The following is a 21091-nucleotide window of genomic DNA, read 5'->3' as shown; positions in this document are numbered from 1 at the left end:
CCCCAAAAGATATGTTAAAGTCTTAACCCTTGGCACCTGTGAACGGACCTTATTTTGTAATCAAGTTAAGATGTAATCAAGTTAAGATGAGGTAACTAGGGCAGATCCTAGTCCAATGTGAGTGGTGTCCTTATAGGAGGAAAACATAATGTGAAGACAGGCACATATGGAGAACCCCACGTGAAAACAGAAGCCAAGATTAGAGTGATATGGCTGCAGGCCAAGGAATTCCAAGGATTGGCCACCACCAGAGGCCGAGAGGCAAGGAAAGATTCCTTATAGGTTTTGGAGGAAGTATGGCCCTGCAGACACCTTGATTTTTTACTTCTAGCCTCCAGAACTGTGAGACAATAAATTTCTATTATGTTAAGCCACAGTTTGTGGTAATTTGTGACAGCAATCCTGAAAAAAAAAACTAATATAAAAATGAAATAAAAACATTGGGGCCCAAACGTTGCTTCCAAGTCTAATATTCAATAATTCTACTCACTTTCCAGTTAATTTGTGATTAAGAACAAGTCCTTTAAAATGTTCAGAGAAAACACATGGTACTTTAAAACAGTATACAAGTGTCCTTACTGCATTTATTAAGAGCAAAATATATCGAAAATAATTGAAAGTCATTTCAGCTAAATTATAAAAACTAGTGAAAAAGCACAGTGAACCTAAAAATAAATAGAAAGATATAATAAAGATGACAGCAGAAAATAATAAACTTGCAAGCAAAAAGCAAGAAGTGTAACAAAATTAAAAGGTAATACTTAAAAATACTCAGAAAATAAACTTCTAACAGTAATGATTAATATTAAAAAAGAAAAGTCATAAAAAACAGTATTAGGAATGAAAGGTGAATATAATTATATACATAGTAACTTTTTTTTTTTTTTTTTGTGGTACGCGGGCCTCTCACTGTTGTGCCTCTTCCCGGACCGGGGCATGAACCCGTGTCCCCTGCATCGGCAGGCAGACTCTCAACCACTGCGCCACCAGGGAAGCCCATAGTAACTTTTTTTGATCATAGAAAATTTCTGTGACAATTTCAAATATATTAGAAACATTAATAAATGGATAATCAAGAAAAATATAAATTACATAAATGATATAAGAAGGAATGAACAAACTAAATAAACCAACCATTAAATAAATTGAATCAGTAATTGCAAGTCTGGAACTTCCTCTCCCTCCCAGATCACAGACTTTGTTTTATAGTCAAACCTTACCAAATTTTTAAACATCTGAAGAAGAGATATTCCCTCTCTTATACAAATAGTTCTGAAAAATAGAAAAAGAGGGAAGTCTACCCAATTTATTTTATGAGGCTAATAAAACTTTGATTTAAAAAGTCATACAAGATAAGAAAACAAAAATCACAGACCAGTCTACCTAAGAAAAAGGATGTAACTTAAGGTTCTCGTCAAAATGGAGCAGTAGGGACTAGATTTAATTTCCCATCTGATGCAACTAAAAAAGCAGACAAAATATATGAAACAAAGACTTTCAAGACATTAGACACTAAGTAATGAAGGTTAATAATTCCTGAGAGAGGGGAAACAAAATAGGTGAAAATTACAATTTCCCAAGTTTACTGTTTGGGTAAAGTTCCCAGGCCATGGTGCAGGGAGAGAGAACCCAGGGAAACATCAGAAGTCTTTCTAATTTAAGGAGACAAAGGTAGGAGTCTGGGTAAGCCAAGGTATCAAAAATTCACACAATAGATTACCAGAGAGGAAGGATGCCATGGTGAGAACTATGAAGATCTGCTGTGCATCCACCTTGAGTATTTAGCTGAATACTGTTCAGCACAGAGTGAAGAAACTACCCAAGGCCAAGAAAACAACCAGTTTCAAGGATCAGAGAGAACTGACAGCAGGAGAGATACAGTGCCTGCTCCCAGTGGCAAGAAAGAAAACTTCTCAGTGCTGAGGGCATAGATTAGAGTTCTAAAAAGGGTCATGCCTCAGTAGTGGGGAAAAATTAACCCCAGACTAAATGCTGCTTTTGTCCCCTAATAAAGCTTAACAGCAAGACCAGAATGCTCAAACTGTTTTCAAGTAGTATAGAAGCATCTAAGAACAAAGCACAAAAATACTTATACGAATACAAAAATATCTAACACCTAAAAAGGTAAAATTCACAATGTTTGGTAGCTAATCAAAAATGATCAGGGATTAAAGAAAGCTGCAAAAACTTGACATAGAAAATGACACAGGTGATAGAATTCGTATATAAGAACATTAAAACAGTTACTATACTGCATTCCATATGTTCAAGAAACTAAAGGAAAGTTAAAACTTGTTAAACAGAGATATGAAAGATATAGAAGGACATAAATTGAACTGCTAGAGTTGAAAATTGCAAAGTATGAGATAAAAATACACTGGATAGAATTAAAAGCAGATTAGACATCACAGAAGAAAAGATAAGCAATCTGAAAGATATAGCAATAATAAATGAAACACACAGAGAAAAGAGACTGAATTAGAATGAGCAGAGCATCTGTGAACTGTGAGAAAACTCCAAGCATTTAAACTTAAGTGGGAATTTCCTGGGTGAAGGCTGAGGATAGGAAATATTTCAAGATATGCTAACCTAATATTTTCAAAATTTGATGAAATCAGTAACTCGTAGGTCCGAGAAGATCAATGAAACCCAAACACAAGAAATATGAAGAAAACTGAACTAAGGCACATTATAATCTCATGGCTCAAAACCAGTGCTAGAGAGAAAAATCTCAAAAGTAGCCAAAGACATTATGTAGTGAAACAAACGTATAGATCACAACATAGAGCCCATGCTTCACAGCAAGAGAAGCCACTGCAATGAGAAGCCCACGCACCGCAACGAAGAGTAACCCCCACTCACGGCAACTAGAGAAAGCCCACACGCGGCAACGAAGACCCAATGCGGCCATAAATAAATAAATAAATTTTTATTAAAAAAAAAAAAAACCTACAGCAAATATCACACTTAAAAGTGAAATTTTAAGAGCATGTCCTCTGAAGTCACTTCCTTTAAACGTTGCACTGGAGACCCTAGCAGTGTAAAATGATAAAAAGTGAATAAGAAAAAGAACTAAAAAGGAAGAGGCAAAATTGTTTTTATTTTCAGACAGTATGCTTATGTATACAGGGAGTAGAAAAGCAAGAGCCTTTACAAACAATTAGAAATAAGAGATTTTATCAGCTGGCTGGATACAAAAATTAATATACCAAAACAAAACAAGACAATAACAAAACAATACTTTTCCTATACACCTGTTACAGTTAATTGGAAGGTACAGAAAAAAAACAATTCACAATTGCAAAAATTTCTCCAAGGTACCTTTTTAACTAAAAAAGTAGAAGATCTTTACGGATAAAATGACAAATATTTTCCTAAAAAAGGTAGAGAGGTTTACTCTGTGGTTTGAAAGACTCAATATTTAATCCAAAGATTCAATGCAATTTCAAAAACTCCAACAGGATATTTGTCAAATTTGACAAGCCAATTCTAAAATGTATATGTTAGAATTAAGAATAACCAGGGAAGAAGATGAGAGTATTTTCTCTGTGGATGATAAAACATTATAAATCTATCATAATCAAGACAGAGGTAATAGCACTGAGAGATATAAATAGAAAAATGGAGCAGAATAGAGAACTCAGGCACTGATCCTCACAAATATAGAAACTTGATATATGACATAGGAGGTATTACAAATCAGTGTGGCAAAGATGGGCTACTTAATAACTGATGCTGGGATATTTGGTTATCCATATGGGGAAAAAATAGACTCCCTACATTGCCCTATCCACAAAAATAAATTCCAAGTGTATTAAAGACCTAAATTTTAAAAAGTAAAACATGAAATTTTTCAGAAGAAAATACATAAGAATATATTATGACTTTGGAGTCAAGAAACGTTTTTAAATAATATTCCAAAAGCCCAAACCATAAAGGGATAGGAACACATCAAAATCTAAAACTTCTATTGTATATGCTGAAAAGTACTCTAAGTGAAAAAGACAAACCATAGCCTCAGAGATTTGCAACCCAAATGACAAAGGACTATTATCCAGATATATAAAGAACTATTAATTAATAAGAAAGGAACACCCAACATCAAAAACAAAAAAAAAATCAGTATCTACAGGAATTTACAAAAGAGAAAAACCGAGGTCCATTAAGCACACAAAAACTATTCAGTTAGTTATCAAGGAATAAAAACTGAACCAATGAGATGTATTTTTACATGCTTCATACTGGCAAGAATGTAGAGAAAAGAGCATTTTAACCTGTTGCTGGAAGGAGGGTAATCTGGTCCAAACATTTTACCCATTGTTTATTTTGGGCAGGATTTTCACAGTATCAAAATTGAAAACTTGCATACTCTGTGATCTTCCAATCCTGCTAATGAGAGAAACTTGTATCCTTACAAAAGAGGAAACCCAGAGAATGTTTATGGCAGCATTGTTGGCAAATGCACAAAATGGAAAGCAATTTAAATGTCCATCAAGAGGAAAGCATAAATTTTAAATGAGGTATTCTCATACAATATAGTATCATAAAATAATTAAACTGAATGAATTAAAGGCATATAAAAACACAAATAACTAAGGCTGAGTATAAATATATTGCAGAATGATATATTATGTAAAGTTCAAGAATACAAAAAAAGCAATATACGGCTTATGCATAAAAACATATGGGAAAATTATAAAAAACTTCAAAAGAATGATAAACACCAAATTCATGATAATGGTTACATCTGGGGAGGGAAGGGAGGGCAATAGGATTGGGGAGCACAGGCAGAGGCCTTCAGCTATATCTGTAATGCTTCTTCTTAAAAAAATTCTAGAATACATGTGGCAAAATGTTGATATTTGATAAAGCTGGGTGTGGAATACATGGGTGTTCTTTGTTATTCTCTATAGTACTGAGTATATTTTAAGTATTTCATTTTTCTAAATGAGAGAAGCTTAAGATTATATATCCATCTAGTGCAAGAGTGGGATTTGAACTTAGGTAGTCTAACTGCCTAGTAGCCTTGTTACTCTATATGGCCTCTCTGAAATTGGCATTAGATGACATAATATGTATATATACATATATACATACTATAGACATGTATAGACAAGTATATGTACGTACACACATATATGTACTTAGCATATTTAGCACTTAGCACATTGTGTGACACATCAAAATCATTCCATAAATGGCAGCTATGATCACTATATTAGTACATTTTGTGTCTCTTGCAATTATATGTTTATATATATGTAAAATGTATATTTGTTTTAGACCTGTGTCTTACATAGTCTTCTAATACCCAATTCTCATAAGAATCATGTCAATGACAGCAGAACAATGATGGATTTCAACGCTCAGCATGGCTTGCCAGATTCTATATGCCTTCAGGATGAGTTATAGAAATTGTGAAGGGTAAAATAAGGATTCATTTATTTATTCAACAGCACTTATTGAGTACCTATTTTGTCCCCCAAACTGAGGATTCAGTAACAAAGAAGAAAAAAAGGAAACAAAATCCCTGCCCCAGTGGGGTACCACTGTCCAATAGAATATAAAGCAAGCCATATATGTAATTATATTATTAACAGCCACATTTACAACATTAGAAGAAACAGATAAGTACAATTCTAATAATATATTTTACTTTAATACAACTGAAATTTTGCCATTTCAGTATGTAATCAATATACAAATGTATTAATCATATAGTTTGCATTTTTTTTTTTTTGTACCAGGCTTTGTAATCCAGAGTGTATAGTACATTTACAGCACACCTCAGTTTACACCAGCCACATGTCAAGTATTCAGTAACCACTTGTGGCTAGCGGCTGCCATACTGGGCAGTGCATTTCTAAAGGGTGTAGTAAGATGAAAAGTAATTCAAAAAACATGCAAGTTGAGGTAAATGGTAAAAAGCAAGGGAAACAAACAGTGTGCTTTTAAATAACAGTCTGGGGTAACAGTAGTGGGGTGGGCATACTTTACATTTAGGAAATGAATTTTGAGGAAGTAACTTTTGAGCTGAGATCTGAAGGATGAGAAGGAGCCGGCTACAAAACAAAAGGAGGGAAGTAAACTTTACTGAAATTCTCCTATGCTTCTATAATATGGCAGGCAATAATGTTCTTAAAGAATCAGTCTGTGCTGAAAGAGGACCTCTAGTGCTAATAAATAAATAAAAACATAAACAGTCATCACTAAAATAAACTAAGATTTTGGTTTTTCTTAAACAATACGAGTTAAGCATCAGACTCTTCTCTGATGAAATAACAGATGATACATACATGATATGTATTGCATTTGGATATAAATGAAACTTTACATAATATTACATAAATGCTTCCAAGCAGCTTAGACAACCCACCTTTGGACCGTGCACTCCAAGTCCCACTGGTCCTCTAGGATCTGTAGGTCCTATCTGGCCTACTTCTCCCTAATGAGGTAAGAGTATTTGAATATAGCAGCAAAGTAAAAATAATATGTACCTACCTTTGATCTCCTAAGGGCAAAACATATCAGCAAAGTAAGATAAAACTGAGTTTCATATGCTCTATTCACGTATGTGTGTGTATATGTGCATGTATCTATTCAAATATAAATATATTTCAGGCAAATATATATATATATTTGGAAAAGATAGGCAGTTATATTCCAGAGTAACTAAAATTGACACATGAGAAGCCAAGGTTACTGCTGATCAAAAGCAGTATCATAACCAGAGAGAACAACTTGAGCTTTCACCATTGAGCTCAAATCAGAAATCTCAAGGACTTTAACTGTATTCTCTTGAGCTACTTCTCACATGGGACTCTCGAAGGAATCTACTGAAAGGGAGGTACTTTCAGAAGAGTATTTATTTAATGATGATCAGTGATTCTTTGAAGCAACATTAAGGACAGCTGGTTAAGTAAGTGTCATGACTCTCCCCAAGGGATAAATAATAATTCTAATTTAGAAGGTAATATTGCTTCCAAGTTCATAGAAAAATTTTTATTTGTCAGGTTATTTCTGACTCCATATCTTTATATTTTTATTTTTAGAAATTTATTTATTTATTTATTTTTGGCTGCATTGGTTCTTTGTTGCTGCACACAGGGTTTCTCTAGTTGCGGCAAGTGGGAGCTACTCTTCGTTGCAGTGCATGGGCTTCTCATTGCGGTGACTTCTCTTGTGGAGCACGGGCTCTAGGCGCATGGGCTTCAGTAGTTGCGGTGCGTGGGCTCTAGAGCGCAGGCTCAGTAGTTGTGGCGCACGGGCTTAGTTGCTCTGCGGCATGTGGGATCTTCCCAGGCCAGGGCTGGAACCCGTGTCCCTGCATTGGCAGGCGGATTCTCAACCACTGTGCCACCAGGGAAGCCCCTGACTCCATATCTTTAACTAAACGTTTTGGCTGTTGGACCTATTGTGGGGAATGAAAACTAGCCAGCCCACAGGTAACCTCTACTGATATTACTGCTTGAGTTTCTAGAACAGGGTCTCACAAGTAAAAGTAATAAAAGCAGTAAATTAAGATGGTGTAAATATAGTCTGCCACCTTGGTAGCCACCGGTTCTCTGTCTGTGGATTTGAAACTGAGTCCCCATAAAATTGAGTTCCTCTGTTGAGTTTGTGATTAACCTCTCTATCCAAAACTTTATTCCATTTCTTATCTGCCCTGTTCCCCTTAGAACTGAGTAGTATAGAAGAAAAAGGGGGATTGAAATCGAGTAGGACCCCGTGAGGCCCTCCCAGGTACAAAAGCCCCTCCATTTCCCACTTGTAGAAAAAGGCTTTAATTTCCTGGGCCTTCCCTGAGTTCTAAGGAGCAGGCACAGGCAGTTACTAATTAGTGAAACGAGGGAATGCAAAAACAAAGGAAGAGGGCTTCCCTGATGGGGCAGTGGTTGAGAGTCCGCCTGCCGATGCGGGGGACACGGGTTCGTGCCCCGGTCTAGGAAGATCCCACGTGCCGCTGAGCGGCCGGGCCCGGTGAGCCATGGCCGCTGAGCCTGCGCGTCCGGAGCCTGTGCTCCGCGACGGGAGAGGCCACAGCAGTGAGAGGCCAGCATACTGCAAAACACAAACAAACAAACAAACAAAAACAAAGGAAGAGGAGTTAAACAAAAAAAGTAATGACAATAGTTCAGCGATAAAACAGAGTACTAGTTCCTCCATAAGGGACAGACATAACAATCTGATGAATATCCCTGAGTTGTTCTTCAGGAACTAAGATCCCCCTCCACCGCCTGCCTCTTGTTTATAGGAGCTTGGCATCTCTGACTCCATATTGTACCTATCTGTTCTGCTGCTTTAACCTCTGAGTCATAAGCCTCTGTTCAGCCCTGCATGTAGACATGTTAATCACTAAAGGGACTCAGGTTAAGATTTGTGCAAACAGTCCCTGACTCAAAACTTACCTCCCATGAGGAGATAAGGAAGTATGAACAAAAATAACGATTGTCTTATCAAGATTTATAGGAACATCAGGAACAGGCTCAGGTCAACTGAAGTCAACTAACCAAGAACAAAATGTTTTCAGAACCCCCCTCGGACCCTTGCTGGCGCCCAGATATCTGTGGTCGTCCTTCTCTTCTTGATCTTAACTCCCTCCTGCTTCCCCCTTCCCTAGCATAAAAGAAACTTGAATTCTACCCCAAATTAAGATGGTTCTTTAGAACATTAGTATGCCATCTTCTTGGTTTGCTGCTTTTCCTCTCCCCTGCATTGTGTCTCTTGACTTACTGGCCTGTAGCGCAGCAAGTGGTATGAGCTTGGACTCGGCTGAAGATTCAACCAATCTTGGATGGAAAATATTCAAGGAAAAATATTCCAGAAATATCCAAAAGAAAGACCTGAATTTGCTGCATGCTGGCAGATATTTACATAGCATTTACATTGTACTTGGTATTAGCAGTTATCTAGAGATGATTTTTAAAATACAGGAGGATGTGAGTAGGTTATATGCAAATCCTACACCATTTATATAAAGGACTTGAGCATCCTCAGCTTTTGGTATAGGGAAGGGGTGGTAGTGCTGGAATCAACCTTCCAGCAGATACTGAGGGATGAATGTAAAAGCTTCTAAGAGCATAAAGAATACATATAACATTTTCTAAACCATTAGGAATGCTAGTACATTTTACATTAAATAGAGATCTCTCATTTTTAAGTTCATTTCCTCTGCTGCCTTCCAAATGCACTGGCCACTGACCAGAAAACGACAGTCAGAATATAGGTAGATTAAACTCTTCTCTCATTTAGAAAGTTACCTTGGGACCAGGTGAGCCTTGTCCTGGGGGCCCTTGTAGACCAGGTGGACCAATAGGACCTTGGATTCCCTTTAAAATGAAAATTTAAAAAATAATATGAGTGAAATTAAGAAGAAATTTAAGAGTAGTTTCAAATCTTCTAAAGTAAAAGTTTAGTTCACATCCCATGATTGATTACTTATACTCAGTTAATACTTGTTGAATGGGTGGCAGAGGCTGCTAGTAGAACCATAATATGCATTCTACCATTTTTCCATAGTAAGAGAATTTTTAACTGGCCTGCATGGCTGCCTAGAATAAAGACCATATTTCCTAATCCCTGGTGCAGCCAGGTGAATTGGATGCTGGCCAATGGGATGTGAATGAAGTGATCTGGGCAATTTCTGGTTCATGCTAAAGGAAGGAGATGCCTTCTCTTTCCTTGTTCCCCTCCCCTTTGCTGAAGTGAAGACATAGTTACTATCCTGGATTATGTGGATGAGGAAAGCACCCTTGGAATGTCAGACTAACAAGAATGAAGAAGCCTGAAACTCTGAATTCCCTGACGAATGGAGCCAACACGCCAGCTTGGAGTTTTAAATAAGAGAAACAAAAATTCCATCTTATGAACCTATTTCACCTCAGTCACATGCAGGCAAACCTGTATCCTAGCTGTACCAAGCAATATCTCTCAGGATGTGAAATTGAAAATTTGACCTAGGCTCTAAGAAGCGATAGCCTGCAAACACCAAACTGAAGAACGGTCTAATACTTGACTCTCATTCACATTGTGGGTATAAGAAGGGAGAAGAGACAGGATGTAATAAGGTCTTCTTTCGAGAAAATAGTCTCATAAAGTGTTTTCCTTGGAGAAAATGGAAGGGGTTTGGCTTGCTTCTCTCTTTCCCACATTCTAGACAGGGAACATTAATGAAACGACTTGGAGACCTTGATTTTTATTTTTGGAACACAATGGACCAGTGTCTGACTCATGCCTGAGCAAGTTAAAATGGGCTGTGATAGCCAGCAGAGGGCTGGGGTAGGATCCTGTGCATCCAGAGTTTGTCAGTGCAAAGGACCCACGAGATTTTTCCTGTGGCCCAGATGTACTCTAGATGCTTGGAGTTGACCTGGAACTGCTTTGAATCCTGTCCAAGAGGACCTAGAAGAGTAATGGAACTCCAACAGAGAGAGTCAGTATAGAGTAAAGCCCCAGGAAAGCAGAGGCTTATGGGGAGGAACAGCTGGAGGGAAAGAGTCCTTCATCCATGTCCCAGGAGGGGCAGTCGCAGGGGCAGTGCAGGAGCCCCACCAGGAGGAGTGTCAGCATCAAACATTTGCCAAGACCAGAGGACCCAAAGCCATCTGACAATAGACCAGCCAAGAAAGAACTTCCATGCCTCCTCCCATGCTCCCATTCTTGATTCAGCCTGGGAGGATAAGAAGCACATTCCATCCCACGGACAACAGATTCTCCCTGCAGCTCGTACAAGATAAATGAAGATTAAAACAAGATTAATACATTGACTAGATAGTTTTTATTAGACAATTAAAACTGATTTGAAACTTAGAGGTGATCCTATAACTTATTATTACCTAAAAGTGATAAGGAAAGTCTGTAGCCAGCTGGTAATTTTTTTCTGTGGTAAGAAAAAGAAAAAACTTTACCCACTGAAAAAAATTTTAAGTGATGATGAGAGAAAAAACTAAGATTTTGTTTTGTTTACACCCCACAGGCCATGATTGTGCAAATAATGGTTACAGATACATGATTATTTTATTACAAATGCTATCCCATTTTCTCCAGCTAGATGATACAACTGTTTGTTCATTTTTGTTAATGAAGATGAAGCAGTCTAAACAACTTAAGGAAGCTGAGATTCAGTATTTATATTGAACCATTATAAGGAGGAATCCTTCCTGACTTACACAACAGTCTACAAGTAGCATGCAAGACCCCCCAAAATTCAAAGGATATGTGTGCATATACGTGTGTACACAGGTATATGTGGTTATTTATATTTCGATTCATTTTTAAGAGATTTGAAGGAGTCAAGCCTCCAAATATTTAGTGAAAATCTGCAGGCCACTTGAGAAATACTGTAAACATGTTTCTGGAAACAGAAGTTCCCCCAGAAACAGATGAGTGGGAAAATTAATGTCTATAAGAGAAATGGGAAGATCTAATTATAACAGTCATTCCATGGGTAAACATGTTAAATTAAGGATAAGAAGAAAAATGGGGAACTGCCTGCATAGAGGTTAAATTGAAGTAGAATTTAAATCACTTGTCTTAAAAAGGTAAACAAATTCTTTTCTTGTTCAGACAGTTTACAAATGACACATTCCATTCAATTTCCTATCCAATAGGGGCCAGCTCCATATGGTCACATATGCCCTAAAAGGTTTTTTCTCTTGGAAAAGAAGAGAAGGGGGTGAGAAAACAAAAGTCAAAGAGGTCTTTTTGTTTTTTCTTTTGTTTTCTTTTCAAGCTGTAGAACAACAGGTTCCACCAAGAAAGAGTATTAAAGGCATCAGGGAGTTGCAGGTGGGAGGTCCAAGATTCACAGGCCATCTGGAAAGGCTTGGCTTTCTTTGAACCTCATTTTCAGCTTCACAGTGGTAACTCAGCACCAGAAACACCACAAGGCCCAGGATGTGACAGCGCTGTCACTTCCAAGATCAGAAACTAGCTGAAACGGTTTTGCTGAAACCAGCAAAACAACTACAATGTCTGAGAATGCCTGGCAGCATAGTCAAACCTTTGTAGTCCAAACAAACCAGCTCTTAATTATTATCTAAATATTATCTAAATATTTATCCTGGCTTCTTCTGCACCCTAATCCCCCAATGTATTATACTAGGACCTCTACCAAGGGGAAGGAAATAGAAAAAGGAGTAATACCCAACTTGGCTGTTGCTTGGATTAACAACAATAAAAATACTGATGAATTAGAATATGATTAGAAATAAACTCAGAGTTAATGTCAACAGTGAGATTTGGAGTTATCTCCTTTTTCATCCTTCCCTTCTCTCACTACCCTAGATGAAGGGAGTACTATTTGTTTGCTAAGCAACAGAATAATTCAAACCATAATCATAAATTTTAATCAAACCGTTTTGCCACTTTCTACACAGGAGGACATTCAGCATAAATTTGGATTTGTTGGTCACTTTGATTAAATGAGATTATGTAGGTGGATAGTACTGTTATATTATCTTCACATTATTTCTTTTTTAAAATTAATTAATTAATTTACTTTTGCTGTGGTGGGTCTTCGTTGCTGTGCGTGGGCTTTCTCTAGTTGCGGCGAGCGGGGGCTACTCTTCGTTGCAGCACGCGGGCTTCTCATTGTCGTGGATTCTCTTGTTGTGGAGCACGGGCTCTAGGCACACGGGCTTCAGTAGTTGTGGCTCGCGGGCTCTAGAGTGCAGGCTCAGTAGTTGTGGCGCAAGGGCTCAGTTGCTCCGCGGCATGCGGGATCTTCCCGGACCAGGGCTCAAACCCGTGTCCCTTGCATTGGCAGGCAGATTCTTAACCACTGCACCACCAGGGAAGCCCTCTTCATATTATTTCAATCTAACAAAATTGCCTTGCTTTTCCAAAAGTTGTGATCAGAAGAATTTGGAAGTCATTCCAGCCATAAATTTAGACACAGCCTCACAGATCTTTCTTTCGTTCTGACCAAGAGCGGCCAAGAGCTATTTGTAAACTCTATCTGTGGTTTGCTTCTGTTCAGGAACAATGCTCCCTCAGTAAAGTGGTTCCCTCTGATTCTGGTCCTTGTTTTAAGTTTAATAGTTTTTTAGATTGCTACGTGGCTGGGGGTGGGAAACACTAATCTACTGGCATCAGAAGAGAGTGGGATTTCAGCATTCACAAAGCTTCAAGGGAAAAAACACACACAAACCAACAGGTAAATAAATTATCACTCCCAAGGGAAGCTAAAAATATAAGATAATGCTCCAAAACTCTTGTCCTGTAAATTAGGCTTTAATGTTAAAAGTCACAACACCAAGAAACATACAATTTATTTTTTAAGTCTTTAGAAGTTCTAAAAACTAAAATCTCATGAAACCGTCTTATCCTTCCCTACATGCACTTTTGGATATATATTCCATTGCAATTTCACTATCAAATGTTCTTATAGCAGTTTGCAGTACAGGCCTTCGGTGAACACCAGGTTTAAGCCAGAATGTTCTGTACAAAAGGGAAAGAGAGAAAGCGTCGATTACCTGTTCCCCTTGACTCCCAATTCCGGGGATGCCCATTGGTCCTTGGGGTCCCATAGGTCCCATATCCCACAGTGTAGAAAATAAGTCAGAAGTATAACAACTAACCTCATTATTTCATACTATGCTAATCTTGAATTATGCTGGATTAAAGTCTATCTTTAGACCATAAATAAGCTCCACATGGAAACTTAGAAAACACTGTTCCTTTTAAATAGTTTGTAGTTCAAATTTGCCAAAACAGTGAATGATGTTTTCATTATTTGGTCTAAATTGGTGACTCTTTGCCCCAGTTTACATTTATTTTTCACACAAGAACCCAGAATTCCTGAATTGTTATTATAATGACACAAACCCTTCTTGCTAGGATCATAACAGAAATATTTAGAAGTATAAAATTCATAGGGTGCAAGAAAATAAATATTTGAGAGAGAAATTAAAGAAAAATAGTTTTTAAATTTCTAAATACCCTTTCCCTCCAAATCTTACTAAAATGCATTTTAAAAATTAAGAAATTATCTAAGGTAAGTGCAGCAAAATTAAAGAACCTCACCTTCTCTTTCCAGGAATAAATTTGGGAAATGAAGTGAGAGTTATCAGTAAGAAGAACAATACCATTCATCCATTCTCTGTGTGTTTCAACAAATATTTGTTGAGTGTTCATTATGTGCCAGGAACTGGTCCAAACACAGGGGAACAGCCGTGACCAAAACAGTCAAAACTCTCTTTCCTCATAGCGCTTTCATTTTTGTAGAGGAAACAGAAGATAATAAACAAGATGGATAGGAGAAATAAATGGTATGTTGAATAATGGTAAGTGCTAAGGAGAAAAATAAATGGAGGGACGGGGAGACAGCTGCAGTCTTGGAAAAGGTGACCAGGGATGGTCTCACTGATGAGAGGGAATGAGCCAGGTAGAAACTTGGAGGAAAAGCATTCCTGGCAGAGCAAACATCCAGTGCAAGGGTGATGCCTGGCAGATTCCAGAAATAGCAAGGAGGCAATGTGGCTGGAGCTAGTGAGCACGAGGGGAAGTGGTAGAGGATGGAGTCAGGGAAGTGTGGCAGTGGGCTCAGGCAGAACAATCAGTAGGGTGTTTTAGGCCATAGCAAGAACTTTGGCTTTTCGCTGAGGGAGATGAGAAGCCACTAGAGGGTTTTGAGCAGAGGAGTGAAAGATCTGGCATAGTCTTGAAAGACTCACTCTGGAAGCCGTACTGAGAACAAACTGAAGAGATGTCCCTGTGAGAGATGATGTGGGCCTGGACCAGGCTGTTGAGTGAAGGTGGTGGGGAGTGCTCAGATCCTAAATCGATTTTGAAAATAGAGCCAACAGGATTTGTTACAGATTGAGAAGACCCTAGGATGTCTTTGAGGTTTGTGGAAGAATAGACTTGTCATTTATGGACAAGGAGAAGACTGAGATGAAGCAAGGTTGGGGGAGGGTATACCAGGAGCTTAGTTTTGGATATGTTAAGATTCAGATGCCTAAAATAGACATCCAAATGGAGGTATCAAGTAGGCAAGAGGGGCCTGAGCTGGAGACATAAATTTGGGAACCCTCAGTATATAGATGATATTTAAAGCCATGAGTGGGTGAGTTTACAAGTAGATAGGGAAGAGAGAAGGTTCAAGGACTGAGCCCTTTGGAGGCTCCAAGTGTTAGAGGTCAGAGAGATGAAGAACAACCAGCAGTAGAGACTGATAAGGTGCAGCCAGAGAGATCAGGTGAAGAGATTGTTTCAAGAAGGTGAAGATCCTAGCAGAGGACGCTACTGATAGGTCAAGTAAGTTGGCAACTGAGAATTGACTACTGGATTAGGCAACATGAATAAATACTTTTATTCTAATGTCAGTTGTATTTAGACTACACCAGGGCTTACAAACTTTTTCTTAAACAGTTGGATAGTAAATATTTTGTTTTTGGGTCATAATAAGGTCTCTTTCATAACGAATGAATGCTCTTTTGGTAGTACAAAACCAGCCATAGACAATACCCAAATGAACAGGTGTGCCTGCGTTCTAGTAACACTTTATTTACAAAAACAGGCGGGCTGCCCTGTAGTTTGCCACTGCCTGGACTAAAATAAATATGTTTTTATAAACAAAAGCACATCGTTAGATCCTACTTTATATAATATTAAAAACTTGAACCTGTAATTAAGACATGTCCTGGCATATGCTTCTCAGTGTTTCACTTTGTGTCAATCCCTAGTCTAAATAAATATCATGGATGGAAACATGTAAAGGACTCAAGTTCTACTTCAAAGCTGGGCTGTTCTGATTCAGAACTTGATTGCTTATCATGTGGCAGAGAGTGCACTAAATGCTTTTCATGCTTTATCTCATTTAATCCTCACGACAACCCTCTGAAAGTAAGTGTCTCCATTTTCCAGATGAGGTTAAATAACTCCCATTCACACATCTGATTGATGGCAGAAGCAAGATTCAAGTTCACTCCCCCTAACTCCAAACCCAACTCATATCACTCTTCTGCAAATATTCAATAAAATAAGAGAGATCCTCTTTGGGGTATTATTACTTACATTTAATATCTATATTAAAGCTACTTCCTTGTGCTGCAACAATTGTGTGTATTTGAGAGTCCTTATAGAGGTGTTTATCTAGCCTCTTGAATCACAGAATATAAAAGAATAGGAAAGGAAGAAAGGAGAAGGGAGAGGGAAAACAGTATTGGTTTGGTAAGGGAATAGCAGATGAAAGTCTTGCAATTACTATGCGACAATGTTCTGACATTTAATGTGTTTTCTTTGCATGAGCTCCAGATGTAAAACCACGAATGCCATTTCAACAACACCTGGATAAGTTAATTTACTAAACCCATAACACAACAGTTCTCTTGTACTCAGTACTCCAAAGGAAGAAAGAGCATCTTACATATTTTTAAGGTACTTTGGAAGTGGAGTTACACCACCAGTGCTGAGCTATTTGAACCAAGAATTGTATGACATCTAAAATTTGTAAAGTTCACTATTTACCACTGTCTCTACTATTTAAATACAGATGCCCAGAAGAGACAGCTACCAGTAAATAGTAAATAAAAGGAATAAGTAATTCAAGTAGAAATACAACACCCAAGATAATCATCAATGTCAATTGTTATTTTAATATAATATATAATATAATGATATGCTTAGACATTGACATATAAATGACTTCAAACAGATTTGAGGTCTCTGTTTTTTGCACATTACTTATAACTCTTCCCCTTCTGGCAGCTTTCCCTTTGCACTGGTCTTTAAGGCCTTCATAATTAACTGGATACCTGTGGTGTATGATCATCAGGTTGTACATAGTTCATAAATGTACGTACATAAAGAACAATGAAAAAAATAATTGTATTGTCATCCTTTCTATTATACACCCTTTTGCAGTACCTTGTCCCCTTCGATTGACAGGCCTTCTAATCCTTGTGGGCCAACTGGTGCTTCAGAACCTTTTTCACCCTGAAAGTATATGGAAGGGATATCAATGCACTAATAAAATACAGGATTTTAAAACAGTTCCAGCATTCAAAGCATCTAAATTCACTGCTAACTATAACTGGGTAATTCTAACTCCAAGATTTGTAAATTGCCAAAGAAAATTAGCATTAACATTCATAAATAGAATCTATCCAAGCATAACACATGCAGCATCACTAAAGTTGGAAAAGCACTCCATTCCTAATATAATCAGATATATCTGGATATGGGAGATCTGATCAATCACATATTATAACTAACAGAATCAGTCTTCCATTTCCTCAACATTTCTGTAACTGGATCCATTACACAATGAAAAATTGTCTCTCAGTATATGAAATAATATTTGCTAAGATTGAATTATTTATTACATGTTTTATACCAGAATTTATAATCATTTATTGAAAACTTAGTTTTAGAAGAATTCATGGAAAATCTTCTTGGATATGCTTCCAGAGTCACATGACCTATGTGAATAGCTCTGGTTGTAATGTAATATCAATGAAGTCATAACACTGTGCATTTGTATGAAAAACAAACCATATAATCAATCAGAAATAGCACACATTTCATGAACCGAGAGCAGAATCAAAGAACATTTGCAGGAAACCTAGGAAACAGGAAAACACCTTAATGTCCCTCTATATTCATAATTTCTTCACTTAAGCCCTGTGTCATTGCAAAGTAGCCCCAAGAAGACTATACAGAAACCTCCGATTTGGTCTTGCTGGCTGGGGAGTGAAGTGTTCTGACTAATGGGTTCTTCTGATTGTTACCACAGAGTGTATTTGTGTCCAGTCAACCCTAAAACAACACTGAATATAATGAGTTCTTTCTTTGATGAGTCAGAGTGTGTTATTATGAGGGAGTGTATCATTATTTCATACAGTTGAAACTGTCACTAAGACATGCCCTGAAATAGGCTTCGCAGTGTTTCATTTATTCCTTTCTCACTTATTTCTTATTTTTTAAACCCCACAGATGATAAGGAGAAATAACTCTGGCTATTTGAATTTTCAGGTTGTTTGGGCAACATATAAATAGAAATTTACTATGTGCCAAAGAAAAATTCAAGAAATTATGTATTGTAAAACTTTCTGAAATGTGGTGCCAAATCGCTGGCCTCTGCCTTCTCACGATGATATTTTTGTTAGTCAAGAGCATTAGTAATGTCCCCTTCATCCGATATATTATTTCCATTTACTGTAACAAATTAAAATTTGTTAGTTAACAAGGGCTTCTTTTAAAATTCAATCCAGCAGTTACAACTTCGTGTGAATTGCTTGTTTTAACTAATTGATTTCCCTTTAGTTGAGATTTAGGTTTCTCACAGATAACTGAATATTTATCATGGTGGAAGAGGCTGAAAATGAGAAGCAATTTTGGAGTGTCAGGCCGTACTGAGAAGGTTGGATCTCAGTGACTCGACTGAATGACTGAAGTGGAAGGTCTTAGACACTTAGAAAGCAGCACATGCTTCTCTGGGTAGTGTGTCTGCATGCATGTGTCTCTGGGGGAAAGGTTTTAGAAAAGAAGGAAAAAGGACCCCAAAGTTTATCCTTACTTACTCTGAAATTTTGTTGATGCTGCCCAAAGTGTCTTGGAAAATCATTTCCTAGGTGGCCTTTGGCAAAGGAGCCATATATTATGGGTAAAGAGTCTAGAGCAGGGATCAGCAAAGTACAGACCATTGGCCAGATTCAGCCCACTGCACGTTTTTTGTAGATACAGCGTTATTGGAACACAGCCAAGTTCATTTATTAATACATTGTTTAGGGCTGCTTTCATGCTGCAGCAGCAGAAGTTAAGTAGTTGCAACAGATATCGTATGGCTCACAAAGCCTAAAATATTTACTGTCTGGTCCTTTACAGAAAAAGTTTGCCAAGCCCTGGTCTAGAGGAACCTGAGTTCCAAGAATTACATATGGGAGGCAGTGGAAACGTTTAAATTCTCAATTGCCAGGTAAAAGGTAGGTCTTGCATAACATTTTGCTCCTTCTGGTAACATGGTAACTCCAATTCCCTCCACCCACCCACATTTCCTTTCTTATGTTAATGGAAGTACTACGACAAATTGATTTATTAGACTGTTTCTTCTGTACGTTTCACAAAACAAAGCTGTGGGTAAAGCTTGGTATAGCCACGTTCCATAACTTAATTTCTGGGCATAAAGATGCTATTTATCACTGTGAATTTAATGACTACAAACTACTTTAAGAGATTTCTCTAATTTCATATGCGGTAATTATATGAAGAAGCAGCCTTTCAGTTACTTATTTATATTTGCAAATGTCACTATAGCTTTATGTTAAGGGGAAGTTTACGTATTACTTCGTTTAATAGGGTGAAGATGGTCAGGAGAAGATACTTGACCTGGGATAATTGGCTAGGACAAAGTTTTGTAAGTTTGTCATTCATGACCATGCAATACAAAGCATTTTCCCTCAGTGTAGAAGGTGGTGTTGTTACCTTTGGTCCTGGAGGTCCTTCTCCTGGTAAGCCCCTCTCTCCTGGTGCTCCCTCAGGCCCATGGGGACCCTGGTTAGGATACGAGGGGGTGAGGAACAAGAGAAAAGAGAGAGAGAGAGAAAGAGAGAGAATGGGAGGAGGGGGAAGAGAGGAGACGGGAAGAAAGAAAATGGTCATATTTCAGTTCACATGGGCATAGTCCTGTTCGTGTGATTAGTGAGAATCCTTCTAGTAAACTCCATACCGATCAGTAGAATCATAGAGTTGTGAAGAATAATATTCTCATTGTATTAAATACTTGTTCCATTTGATTGGCATAAGATGTTCTATTCCGGTGTTCTCAATTGGAGGAAAATGGAAATTAAGTGATGCTTCAGAATAAGGATGAGGAAATCAATCCTATGAGGAAAGGCTAAAAATCTAGGACTGTGTGGCCTGGAGAAGGATGTGAAGTGATTAATCATTTAATTAGGTTATCAGGGGAGCCCTGTGAAGAAATCACTACACAGCTGTTTTAAAGCACTGAATTCTATTCATATGTTGTTTTAATTTCCATCCTGATAAATTTAGATTCAAACGTGAATTCTTTCAGGAACTGGTTGAATCCACTGGAGGTTTATGTGCAAGTAGGAATCATGATAGAATCATTAAGGAGGAACAGGATTTCCCATCTCAGTGTTTAAAAGTAAGAAGCCCATGTGGCTTGTTCCTCAAAAAGGCACTCAGATAGGTGAGGAATTCTCACATAAGGAAAGAAAAACAATACAGTCCCAGGCTTTGAAATGGACTGACAGGAAACATACTCATTGAAAAATAACAGCAAAAGAGTCACTTAAACCTGGAATTTTAAAAGGTTATAAAGTTTTCCCCTCTTTCTTCTTGGCCAGTGAGAAAAAAAAAAAAAAAAAAAAAAAAAAAAAAAAAAAAAAATGTAGAAAAGGGACTAACAACAGGAATTGTAGAAACATGAACTGGAGCTTTTCCTCTAATGGACCTAGAAAGATAATTAAGGCTTTCTTGCCAGGGCAGTAAATCTTTGATGGAACAAGGTCTACTGAGTTGCCCAGAGTCCCAAAGCCAGCCAGCTGCAGACACACTGAGTGATCTTGGGACTCAGTATATAGTAATCCAGGGTAATTTAAGAGATACTTTCTACTCAAGCCTGGTAGCAGAGCTAGGATATAGCATTATGCTCATCAGTGACTGATCACAGCTACAGATTTGTGAGAGAGAAAGCTAACTGTATCCCATATTTGATTTTTTTTGCCTTTCCCTAATACTGTATATTTAAAAGAGTCTTCTTTAGTATTTGTGCATAGCCAATTTAGTAAAGACTTTAATTGAAGGAAAAAGCTAGCATTTAATTCAATTTAAATTGCTATGCTTGTGGGAAAACTAGCTTTTAACCATCCAAGACCTTAATCAAAGCTCTAATATCCATGACAGCTTACTCTAATGTTAGAGCAATTAACGAGGGGGAAAGTAAACATAAGCGTGAAAACTAGATTGCAAACTAAACAGACAAGGCCTAGCTACTATCACACACGATACCAAAAATATTAACAAATTATTCTTCTTCCCCACCGATATGACAAGTGAAAATAACTCAATTTACATTGAATGCAAAGGAATCTTTTTCCAGTTCATTCAATTTTTTTTTCCCATT

At 37.6% G+C, this 21091-nt stretch overlaps 2 protein-coding genes across 2 annotated transcripts in view; one reads left to right on the top strand and one right to left on the bottom strand.

The window, feature by feature from the left end:
- Nucleotides 1–21091, bottom strand: part of COL28A1 (collagen type XXVIII alpha 1 chain) — a 156924-nt gene that overhangs the window by 87605 nt on the left and 48228 nt on the right. The window contains 6 exon segments of the mRNA XM_024767109.1: nt 3770–3786; nt 6377–6445; nt 9261–9329; nt 13476–13543; nt 16869–16938; nt 19426–19494. Of these exon segments, the coding sequence (XP_024622877.1) occupies nt 3770–3786; nt 6377–6445; nt 9261–9329; nt 13476–13543; nt 16869–16938; nt 19426–19494 (362 nt within the window).
- The window catches only part of MIOS (meiosis regulator for oocyte development), a 108982-nt gene continuing 106799 nt past the window's right edge, over nt 18909–21091 (top strand). Inside the window, exon 1 of the transcript XR_003006179.1 lies at nt 18909–18926. The gene's annotated coding sequence lies outside the window, so the exon portion shown is untranslated. The remainder of the gene's footprint in view (nt 18927–21091) is intronic.

Source organism: Neophocaena asiaeorientalis, unplaced genomic scaffold (assembly GCF_003031525.2).
Source record: "Neophocaena asiaeorientalis asiaeorientalis breed wild unplaced genomic scaffold, Neophocaena_asiaeorientalis_V1.1 scaffold70, whole genome shotgun sequence".
NCBI classification, from domain to species: Eukaryota; Metazoa; Chordata; class Mammalia; order Artiodactyla; family Phocoenidae; genus Neophocaena; species Neophocaena asiaeorientalis.
Note: the sequence above shows the minus strand (reverse complement) of the source record. Positions and strands in the feature narration are given on the sequence as shown.